The following is a 12,865-nucleotide window of genomic DNA, read 5'->3' on the forward strand; positions in this document are numbered from 1 at the left end:
GAAGGGAAAGGGAGAGACACGGGACAGGGATAGAGGGAGAGGGAGAGTGAGTCAGTGTGTGTGTGTGTGGCCCTCCACTTGCCACCACACACAAAATAACCCCACAACGTGACGAAAAACATACTAGGGGCAAAATCGTAATTTCATACGTACGTTTTCTATAATTCCGGGACGGGATGTCACACCAACAATGCTAAGAGCGGAATCGTTGAAGTTTCTTTCAATATGGTCCGCTTAAATTCTGCCATTATTGGATATCATCAAGTTTGCTATTACATAGGTAATTTGAACTCAAAATAAGAGAAATTGGAGTAAGTTGCTTAAAAATTAAAAGACCCTAAATTTAATAGAAACACCTAAAAACATTGTAGAAACCGAACATAAGGTAAAAAGTAAGCAAGAAATTTTAAAATATAAGTAAAAGCTAAATAAAAGTTGATAGAATAAAAAAGGGAAGTACAGATTGAACCGCAATAAGAAAGCTGGAGAGAAAATAAGGTTTCGCCTAGAACGAAAAAGAGTTTAGATTGAAAACACACTTTAATTTTAAGAATATTAGACTGATATACAACAGTAATATATGAACAAGAAATATAAATAAATAAAAAGGCAGGACGGGCCAGTGAATGATCCCTTAGTGGCTACGGCCATGATTTGGTTGCTGAAGTAATAAAACCTCCCATGTGGAAGATCCACAGACTCGTCATCATCCTTTCAAGTTATCAGATCACATATATCGACAAGCTGCCTCCATAACTAAAACATGGTTTTCTTTTTTGGGTCGTGACCTAAAACATGTTTATTAAGAATTTTGTGGGTTGTGGCTCTATATAAGAAGTGGAAGCCTGACCCTAGACGAACGTTATTGTTAATTATTACATATTACTAATAACTAATTAAAGAAATGGCTTCGAGTGGGGCTGGTGATTACAAGCTGGAGTGGAGACTATGGAGGCTGGTAGAGTTCAATAAGAGCAGTTCCACCCCTAACACAAATGCGCAAGCATTCAGCGTATTTATTCACTCAGTGAACAGTGATAGACCCCAGTGAATAGTGATAGACCCCAATAAACAGTGATAGGCTAAATGTATCTCCACCCCTAACAAAAATTAGGCTAGTCCATTTTATTAAAATATGATTAAATAAAATACATCTCCAATTGGACCTTTAAAATAAGGCAGCTTTAATGAAAATGGCTTGAGTGAAGTTTAATTTAACCAAAAACCATCTTATATTATTATTTAACCAAAAGTACTTTATATTTAATCATGAACACAACTAATTTAGATGAGATCCTACAAACATTAAAACTACATGGGCTGAATTAAAAGCCCAAAACGGAATAATTTTCTTTCCAGCCCTTGCCCCTAACAGAAACCCATTCCGTCAGCCGATCCCGTTAAAAAAACTGTACAACATTTCAAGCGAACAACAAAGACCAAATATTTCAGTTACTTAATTAAATCCCACACAGCTCTAAACACCTCACTTATCGTCGCGGTCTCCCACCTCGCTCGATTTGCCGTGATTTGGCGAGAGAAACAATCCCCTGAATCTCACAGTCGATCTCGCCTGCTTGTTCCAGGTTCGATAAGATCTTTGTCTCTTTGCTACAGACTTTATTATTTATTTAATTAAATCCCGTGTCATTCTATTTGTTAGATGGTAGTTTCCTAAAAGTTTTTGAAAATTTTATGGTTTTTTTTTTGTTTGTTCATTTGCGGATGAAATGATGGACTGGGTTGTGGTTTATATTTATATTTGTGATTAGATATGGATTTCTTTATGAACTGCATATGGGTTTATTCTGTTGATTTGAGCTCTGGAAGACTGAAAATCCCAGAAAGATTCATGAGACACATGGAAGGCAGAACATCTGAGTTAGTTTCGTTGTTCGACCTTAGCGGCAGTGCGTGGAGTGTTGAATTGATTCTATAGAATGTTGGTTTGTTCTTGCATCATGGGTGGTCGGCATTTGTGTTAATCAAAGTGCATGTGAGAAAAAGGCTGCATTTCGTTTTGGATACAACCAAAGCCTCTAGCAACTTTGAAAAATATATGTATATGGAACGAAAAAGGGGAAGGGATGAGAAATGGCTTGTTCAATTCCAGTCAGAATGCATTGATGAGGGCCGACAAGAAAAAGCCTGGTTCGGATGTGTTTTATTTAAGGTGAAGGCATCGATCCAAAATATGTGTGGAAAAAGAGAAGGATTAAATGTTAACGGTAGAACTTGTTTGCTGATGTCATCAGCACATGAAGTAGCCCCATCGTTTACTCCTCTAATTTCTATTCCGCTTGCTGCTCGTCCAGCCTCTCTCTTTGATTGTACTCATAAGGATTGCCCTAGGGGTTTTTCTTTTTAATATAGTTTTTTATTTTCTATCCCAATAAAAAACAGCTTAAATTTTAATGAAAATGAACTATAAACTCTAATTTCCAAAATACACCAAATCAAGTTGCATATTCAAATACATTTACCAAACGCTGGAAACACTTACATTGCGAGAGATCTCTTCGGCGGCTTTCTGGAGATTTGAGAAGACGGATGAAAAGCCGCCAACCTCCCCATCCTTCGCTTATTTCCGAAGCGAGATCTGCATCTATTGTTCACATGCATCAGGATTTCGATTGCATTTTCCAAAGTTGTTGGGGTTGTAGATACGTGTGTTGGAATTGTGATGAAATTAACTAAAAGATCTGAATCTATAAACCTACTCTCTCTCCATCTGAAGCGAAACGGACCAACGGACAAGACTTAACGTCAAGGGTAAAATCGGAAGCTCGATATATTATAATTTTTGGGCTAGTCTTATTGGGTTGGCTTGATATTGGATTTTGTACTAACCATTAAATAAAATTCTTATATGGTTTTTGGTTAAAATTCAAAGTATTGAAATCTTTTTCATTAGTTTTCTTTTAAGATAATGACATTTTTCCCCTCATTTGACCGGTTCTCTCTCTTTTCTTTCTCTCTCTCTCTCTCTTTCCCCCTCTCTCTCTCTCTCTACCTATTTTCTCTCCCTCTCTCTTTTCCAACTCACTTCCGTGAGCTCTCCTTCTCCTTCCTCTTCAAAACCTTCACAAAGTCGGGATGTTCAAGGAAAAATTAAACGATGAGAAAAAGTCCGTGACTATGAGGACACGTTTATGCACTTGGAATCGGACTGAATAATAAACGGATTATGAATGAATCAAAGTCAGTGTGAAATGGAAAGATGAATTTCCATTAAAATGTATCAATTAACTCCCAGGAATCAGAATGATGGTGTGAAGGTAGTTTTAGTATAAAAAGTTTATTCACATCCCCCCTCCTAGCTCAAATTCCTCTTTCAATGCAATCCTTAAAATTGGACATCTAATGCGGGACTCGTGCATATTTTGATTCCTCTAAAATTAGTAAACAAGGGAATATTATAAAATGGGAATGACATTCCTTGCATTTCCTTTCCCAATGAAATGGATTGAAAGAGATGTCTTCCAGTATTACAAGAGCTTTTAAGCCAGACCATCAATTCACTCCAATGAAGGCAGCACTGCAAAATTGTCGAATGAATTTGAGAAATTAACTGAGGATGTTGCAACTCCGGATAAATCATTAGCATTTGTTGAGAATGAATCTCATATTAATAAGATGAGTGATCTTGCATGGGCTTATAAGTAAGTTGAGATATTCTTTATATTGTCAATTAATTTTATAGTAGAACCTCAACGTTTTTCAGTATCCAAAGATCGGAGAGCCAACCCAAGAGACTAATCAATAGATTGTGACCAAATTTAGCAATTTTTATGGGCAATTATTTGGCCAATTATTTGTTTACGTGTCACAATTTTATTTTGTATGCCAATGCAACCTCTCTCTTTTGTTTTTATTATTTTATTTTTTTCATGATTTTGTTGATTTTTTTAATTAAAATAATAATGTCACTTCCACTCCAACAATGCTATTCTAAAAATTGCATTATTGTGAATATAGTAGAAAGGGCGGCACTAGCAGTTATATCAATAGGGAAAACCCAATTCCCATATTAGTACAACTATAAATTAGCTTTGTTGATTTCAATTATAACTCAAATAATGGTACTCCATTTAGATCGAGTACAACTTTAGACATATAATTTAGCTTTGTAGCATGAGTTTTTATACAAAGGCTCATCTACTATCTTCTGCACAAGACCTCTAACATTTCAAAACTGGCCCTTAGGTTATAAATACGGCAAGATAACATAAATCATTGATTTCTTTAATTTTATCACTAATTAAAATAATATAAGTATAATTTTTTTTTTGGTCGAAAAATATAAATGTAAATTAGTTTTATCGTTATGTAATATATACACACTTCATCGTGCCAAATCCAAAGATCTTAACGGCTTAATATCATATACAATCATTCACTCTAATAATGCTATGGAGGATAACATAAATCATTGATTTTTTTTTATATTATCACTAATTAAAATAATATAAATCTAAATTAGTTTTATGGTTATGTAATATATATATACACACACGCTTCGTCGTGCCAAATCCAAAGATCTTAACGGCTTAATTTCATATTGTTTGAACTTGATTTTACACTATCGGCTCGAGCAATCGAGGCCGTTGAATGAGCAAAATTTTAGACCGTTGAATGGCAAAATAGTTGAAATGATTTTCAATTATTATTGAGAAATAATATTATGATTTTAATCATGATATTATCTCTTAGTAATATATTAAATTATTTAAACCTAACGTTAGTCGATCCAATTGATTTGGGATAAAGGAGGATAAGGACTGAATTCATACTCCACAGCCAAAAAACATGAATGCAGGTTGTATTTTGGATAATAGAGGGATTTGTTGATCATCATCAGGATGGGATACAGCTACAAGTCGGATTTGATAAACAAGATTGGTGATGATTATGACCAAGTAGCAATCCTGATGCTGCACACATTCCAAGTGGTGCACGTGGGTTTGGTGATAAAAGGATTGGATTCATGCATGTACGTAGGGAATTAGGAGACCATTTTCCATGCAATTTATGCACGTAGAATCGTAAATGATATGGTGAATAGGTGATAAAATATGGCGCGTGGTGTCTAGGAATTTGGAGTTGGCTACGATTCTAAATATGAGTCTTACCAGGAGATTAGTGTATCTAGTCTGAATATAAGGAAAATGTAGTTGCCGACTATTCCAGGATATCAAGATGATGACAAAGGCTTCTATGATAGCTATTTCAGAGGAGTGTTCTACTTTGGGCTGGAATTGCACGGGTTGGCTAGTGAATACTTTGTCACTATAATACAGAGGCAGTGGCAACGGGAAAAGCCCTCCAATTCAACACACAAACTACCCTATGCAAACTCTCGCTCTACGCGAAATCTCTCAACAACCTTGAGATTTTTATTTTCTTTTTTCGCCAACACATCTTCAGTTTGGATAAACAGCACTGTTGCCGCATAATCAGCTGACCACGGAGCACCTTCAGTTTGGATAAACAACACTGCATCGAGGCCGACTAATTACCTATCCAAGTCTTTGCCGACAAGGATTTTCGGGTAGAGGTCATCCCATTAGCCTTCTCAGCGAAGTGAGGTGTTACAAGTTACTACGTCTTCAAACTCTAGAACCCGAAGGCCGAGACGTGTTCCTTCCTCGGTCACAGTCGCAAGATCAAGAAGTCAGCAGCGCGCTCAACGCAACATCAACACATTTTACTCTCAGGCTGAGCTCAGCCAACTAGTTGGCACGCCTTGCACACAACTGAAGGACGTAATTAGTTTATTAATTACTCGTACCACGTAAACTTGGTAGTTTCTAAGATCAACACATATACAATCATTCACTCCAATAATGCTATGGAGGTATCAATCATTAATGTTTCTTTCAACACTATCCGCTTCAATTCTGGTATGTCTCATCAAGTTTGCTGGTACTATTAAATTTGGTATTAGAATTTATGGGAAGTAAAAAAAAAGTATTTGAATAACATTATTTTTATTATAAAAAAATCTAAAAATGATGCATTTCGGGACACGAACATTATATCGAAGCATAAAATCTGGGGAAAATCTAGATTTTAGTTGTCTATGTCTAAAACTTGTAGCCGCATGACAATCATTTTGCTATATAAAATTAAGGGTTTTTTTTTTTTTTTTTTTTGTCAAAATAGTATATGAGATTGACATAACTTCTTATTTTGGTCATGACAATAAAAATCGATATAAGTGATCCTGAGTTTGTCCATAATAAATTATTTTGGACATTACGTAAAAAAATTATCAACATCCTTGTTAAATTGTCAACGACCACGTGACTATTTCTAAGGGTATTTTTGTCAAACTAACTTCTCCACTTAATGAAAATATTGACATATTTTACACGAAATGATTAAAATGATTTATAATAGACAAACTCAAATTCTACCGATTTTCAATGTTAGAGACCGAATTGACAGTAATGCATATCTCAATTATCATTTTACCTAAAAGCCTAAACCAATGTCTCGGCCCGTAGATCAAATATTGTCGGTTGAGGGACTCCGGAATATAAATGCATAAACAATGGATTTGAGATCCGGATGGTAAACTTGAATATGGAGGTCAAATAGTAAAATATGAAAACAATAACGTCAGCTTGTGAATTCCTAAGAATACGACATCCCACAGTGCCAGGAGCCTAAATATCTTTCATCATTTATTCAATCAGTGAAAAATGTGTTCCGTTGGTAAGGTTGAGACTGATGTTGAAATCAAGGCTTCTGCTGTCCACGAGTATTTAACCCGCAGGCCACACCATCCAAGCACTATCAGCTCTGATAAAATCAAGACTTGTGACATGAAGGTGACCGGGGAAGTGTTGGTTCTGTCATCAACTGGAATTATATCCATGGTAATTCATTAGTGGAGCTTGATCTTAATTCATGTCCATGAAGTCAAGATTGTGTTTTAATTAGACGATATCTAAGAAAGTGACACATGTTGAGCCAAAAATAATCAAGAGGTGAAAAAACAAAATTACCCTTAAGGCATATCGGGATTTCTACGCGCGAATAGTGGGCAATCATCCATCAATCAAGTAAAAAAAGTGCCCAAAACATGTATTTATTTATAACCTATTTCATTCATCCTCATCAAATCTTCTCTATAAGTATCTCCAAATCATTTCTTTTTTATTATATTAATTAACTAATTAATTGATTTATTATCCAATTAATTTGCTAATTAACCACAAATCATGAACTTCACCCACAAAGCCATACAAGTGGCCGGTCCATCTCCACCCAAAGGGGCCGGCCACACCCCTGTATAAACACTCTCATTTTCTCCAAAACTAAATTTCAATTCTCTTGCTAAATTATCTAAATTTTCCAAACATTTTTCCTTCAAAATTCTAACTTTGGCATCGGAGGTTCTTTGGTCAAAGCCCCCCATTCATCGTGGGTGCGTGAGGCTCTTGGTCTTAACCTAAGGTGTTATTTGTTTTGTAGGTGTAATTTTGTCTAAGAGCAAGGAGGAAGAAATTTGCATCCACAAACACACAATCATTAGGAAAATGCTACGAAAACCACATTTTAGAATAATCATATTTATAAACCACTTGATTGTATTTCTTTCTTAGTGATTTAAATAAAGAATTTAATCATTAACCGTCACATCATGTAATCTACAAAATATGATCTCTATAGCATATTACTCTATAAATTATTGCAAACGTATGTAGTGCACTTCAATTTTAATTTGTCTTATCTAAACAAAGAAACAAGTATTGGATGACAATTTTAATATTAAATGGAATTGATAATCCAACCCTTAAATAAAGGAAAATTAACGAAAAGTCCAAAAAAACTTCCCTTTTAATGAAAAACCCCTTTTTAAAGGAATAGTGAATGGTACCAGGAAAAGTTATAAATGTGGTTTTTCGTTAAAAGTACCGGAAGTGTTTTGTTAAACCTCTAATAAACCATTATCCAGCAAATCTTTGAAAATTATGGAGCAAACCACCATCAGGATATGATAATTAATTAGCTAAGGCATGCACGATAATGGAAAGTCTCTGCAAGTGGTTTTTCCTTCTCTGACATGCTATTATCTTTTGGGCGAGTCGGATTAGCATTTTCCTTGGTTTAATACCTACATTAGAACAGAACCTCTCCATAGATGTTATTATGTGAAATTTAATTAATATTATAATTGTTAACAGATGAAAATGAAGAACTCAGAGAAAGATTAAATGAATGAGAAAGCAGAAAAGAAAGGAATTGATGAGAGAGATACTATTTGAGTGTATTACTTCTGAATGAATTACATAGATACTACTATAAATTTATATAGCTCTCATGAGCTTTCTTGTGTCTTAAACTGAAGTTAACTGACTTAGCAAACTCTAACAGCTACTAACAGCATTTCTAACAGACAATCTTCTGCTGATATGGTTTCTATCTTCAACAGTAATGAGTAGTGACTTGTGGTTAGATCAACAACAACAATTAATCATCACAGCCTGTTATGTACCCAATTGTGTTTAATACTTTGGCCATAGGAGACAGAGCCATTACTCTCCCACTCTAGTTTCATTCACCCTTGAATTCAGATAGGCCGCTGGACATGTGTTGAATATCACAAGGCTGTCTATGGCGGGACCTTGTATTTAATTTTCTGTCCCCAATAATTTCATATACGAGTACATATACCCATATCAGGGAGCAAAGATTTTTAATTGTGAACAATACGGTATGGTTCACTTCATTCATTGGAGGTTAAAATCTTTAGTAGAGCGTTATCTTACTCCAAATGCAGAAGTTCCTCTTTGTAGAAGCTTTTATACAAATTATGTGGTGAGGCTGCCTTATTGAAGATTTATCTTTTGTTATATGAATTTCAATGCGATTTGGAGATTTAGCTCGCCCGTCATGATTGTTGCCTCCCACTGAAATTATTTAATTTGCTCAATTATATGAGATCAACACGTCCCCGTATCTGTCAGGGAACAAAGGTTTTTACTTTGTGAACAATACATTCACCTCATGTGTTGGAGGTTAAAATCTTTAGTAGAGCAGTATCTTACTCCAAATGCATAAGCTCTCCTTGTTGCTTGTAGAAGCTTTTTTACAAATTATGCGGTCGCAATTGCCATATTGAAGATTTATATTTTGTTATAGGAATTTCAACGGAATTTGAAGAGTTAGCTCGTCCATCTCCATCTTTGAATTATTGAATTTGCTAAATTATACTATCTTTATCTTCAAATATATAAATATATATATACACACACACACATGGCCGTCTCTGAGATTTTGGGGGCCCTGTGCAAGATTTATAAAAGCGCCTCTCCTTAAGATAAGTCTTAAAAAATGTAGGACAATGTATTGATGCTAGAAAATAATCACTTAAATCAAAACAAAGTTTAACACTCACTAATTGCAAGTTTTAAATGTCATTAATAATAAGTAAAAAGAGCTACAAACATAACATTCACTAAATAATCAAAAGCAGTTCAATCTTAAACAACCAAAGAAGAAAACGAACTTCAAAAACTCTAACTTTAAAGTTTCACTTGAATGTGTAACATAATTATATAATAATATTGAAAAAATACCTTCTTTTATGGTGTATTATTGGCACTCAAAATATCTTATTGTACTCTAAATTTTTGTATTTAGAAAGAAAAAAATTACTCTTATAAGGAGTGTAAGATGAGATTTTAACGTGCTAACAAAATCAATTGTTGAATATAGAACATTATTTCATAACAAAAGCAATTTTAAATATAGAATATTATTACATATAAATATTAGGTAACAAAACTTTTGGGGGCCTCTTCAAATTTGGGGTCTTGGCGACTGCACATTTCGCACCCCCTCAATGCCCTATGTGTGTGTGTGTATTATAGGGGTGTGCTGTCCACACACCATTTTTCACTTCTCACATACCTTTTTTTAATCTTAATCATTTTATCTTCTTCAATTCATTCGATTTGAAGACCGAAAATTAATTAAAAGAAGTGTGTGAAAAGTGAAAATGAATGTGTACATACCCCATATTATATATGATATGTTATATTAGACATGTCCAATCAATCCTTTTATTACCTGCTATATTTTAAATTAATAACATACTCTGAGTGAGTGGAGGCAATTATTTCAGCTCACTTATTAAACATGTGTCTTATTTGTTGCTATAATGCAGTCACCTTCTCCATCTATATAAGCGGCCCGGCTTTCTGACTTTCCAATTTTCATACACTGTCATCTTCTTTTATTTTGTGTGATCACAGTTAAGCCACGTCAATATTTTATATTAAATTTTTTATAAAAATAATAAGACAAAAGATAATAGTGATATAAAATGTTGACGTGGCTTAACTGTGAAGGCAGAGAAACCAGGTCTCTATATAAGTGCAAGGTTCCAATCATTTTTATTCAAATAAGTACTCAATATATAGGCTAAATAACTCTACACTTCCTCCTATAATATTTGGAAAATAACCTTTTTTTGGTGAAAATGTCTAGCGATTGTGGTAAGGTGGAGGCCGATGTTGAAATCAAGGCTTCTGCTGCCAAGTTCCATGAAATGTTCACACACAAACCACACCACATCTCCAATGCCAGCAATAGAAACATTCAGGGCTGTGACCTACATGAAGGTGATTGGGGAACCGTCGGATCTGTGGTCTACTGGAATTATTTCCATGGTAAAACCCTAAATACCTTGCTTCAATTAATATCGACTATAGTACTCTTTTATATTATGTACCACCCTAAAATACACAAGCGACATTTTATACTAAATTTATCTAATTTATGAGGAGCAGATTTAAACTTAAATTGTTCTAGCCAACTTAACTAAGCTCAAGCTTGTGATATTATATTAATTATGTGAGATTTTCATGTATGCAGATGGAAAAGCCAAAGTTGCTAAGGAGTTGGTTGAAGCCATAGACGCTGAAAATAATCTGATCACTTTCAAAGTGATTGAAGGAGATCTTTTGGAGCATTACAAGAGCTTCAAGGCCACCATCCACGCAACTCCGAAAGGCGAGGGATGCAACGTGCACTGGACTATGGAGTATGAGAAGCACCATGACGATATTGAAGATCCACATACATTGCTCCAGTGTGCAGTTGAGGTCTCCAAAGATATTGATGCTCACCTTACAAGCACCGATGCAAAATAAACACAGAAGGCTTAAGGCTTAATTATATCTGTGATTAATCTGTGTGCTGCAATCACGATCTATCTGCATGTGTGTGATTAATAAAAACATTTGATATGACTACTGTTTCGTTCATATCAAATCATGTTTGTGTGTTTATATATATAAGATGTGCCTGGGTTAGGGCTACCTTATCAAACTTTTACTTATTGGTGTTAGTCCTTTATTTCATGTGATTATGTTATCTTTTGCAAAATTTGTGGCTTTTTTATGTTGCTAAAATGAAAAAATTATATAGTTGATCAACATCTTTTTCTTTTCTTTCAATTGTTTGATATAGTGAGGCGCGGACTCAGCCCCAAATCTGGGGTAGGGATGAGCCATTTAAGTGGGAGGATGGTAGTTTAAGAGTACGTTAAAGGTAGGACATTTTGTAGGTTGGGATGGGCTGGAGCACATCCTAGCCACCCCTCGGTTTGGTGTGCAAAATATATTGAAAAGTAGAGTTTTTGATACAATATTTACATTAAAAAATAGAGTTATGTTGTTTTTTATGGCCAGTCACATTGGTGATACTTTGGTTTGGAATTTCTCACAATTTTGCTCTGCATTTCCAAATCGAAAGAAACTCTAAACATAAAAAGATAGGTACGTCTGTAAAACAATTTTTGGAAGATGAAATGAAGCCAATGTAGAGACAAAGAGCCTACTCATCATCTCTTTCACCATCCTCTTCAGATTTGTAATCAGGGCATCACTTCATCAGTGATACGATCGTCGGCGAGGCATCGGCTGGTCCTTAGCGATGCCTTGTGGTTTGCTAAGGACATGGCGTTGAGATTTGGCGGTGGGTGAGGTGGATCGAGGGACGGAGAGAGCAGATGGCGAGAGAGGACTGAGCAACCCAACTAAATAATATCATAGTTTTGAAAATGATAACTAAGCGGGTGTAAACTGTATAAAATTATGCAGTCACAACTGCCATATTAAAGATTTATATTTTGTTATAGGAGTTTCAACTATATTTGAAGAGTTAAGGGGTGTGCTAAATTATATTATCTTATCTCTATCTTCAAATATATATATATATATATATATATATATATATATATATAATATAGGAATGCGGAGAAAGTGAAAATAGATGTGTATATACCCCATATTATATATGATATGCTATATAAGACATATCCAATCAATCCTTTTCTTAACTGCTATAGACATGTCCAATCAATCCTTTTATTACCTGCTATATTTTAAATTAATAACATAATCTGAGCAGAGGCAATTATTTCAGCTCACTTATTAAAGACCTGGATTGTCGACCCTTTTCTTTCCATATCCTTTTCATTCTTTTTTATGTATGTGGTTACGGTTAAGTCATTTTAATATTTTATATATTTATTATTTTTTATCTTATTATTTCTATAAAAAAATATCAATATAAAATTTTGACGTGATTTAATTATGACCACAGAATATAAAAGAAAATGGAAAGGTTATGAGATGAGAATGACATACAATCTAGGTCCCGTAAGAAAATGATTGATTGGACATGTCTAATATAACATATGATATATAACATGGGCTATATACACATTCATTTTTCACTTTCCACACATCCTTGTTTTATATATATATATTTGAAGATAAAGATAAGATAATATAATTTAGCAAAAAAAATTGTTATTAGTATTTCAAAATTTTTATTTTACACT

General features: G+C 34.3%; 1 protein-coding gene across 1 annotated transcript; it reads left to right on the forward strand.

Annotated features, from left to right (window-relative positions):
* The first annotated feature begins 10,435 nt into the window (after window positions 1-10,435).
* Window positions 10,436-11,444, forward strand: LOC137737153 (MLP-like protein 31). The gene is made up of 2 exons (XM_068476545.1): window positions 10,436-10,685; window positions 10,891-11,444. The coding sequence occupies exons 1-2, from the start codon at window positions 10,496-10,498 to the stop codon at window positions 11,166-11,168; spliced, it is 468 nt and encodes a 155-aa protein (XP_068332646.1). The 5' UTR covers window positions 10,436-10,495; the 3' UTR covers window positions 11,169-11,444.
* Window positions 11,445-12,865: the final 1,421 nt, after the last annotated feature.

The sequence above is a fragment of the Pyrus communis genome, chromosome 6 (genome assembly GCF_963583255.1).
Source record: "Pyrus communis chromosome 6, drPyrComm1.1, whole genome shotgun sequence".
Lineage (NCBI taxonomy): Eukaryota > Viridiplantae > Streptophyta > Magnoliopsida > Rosales > Rosaceae > Pyrus > Pyrus communis.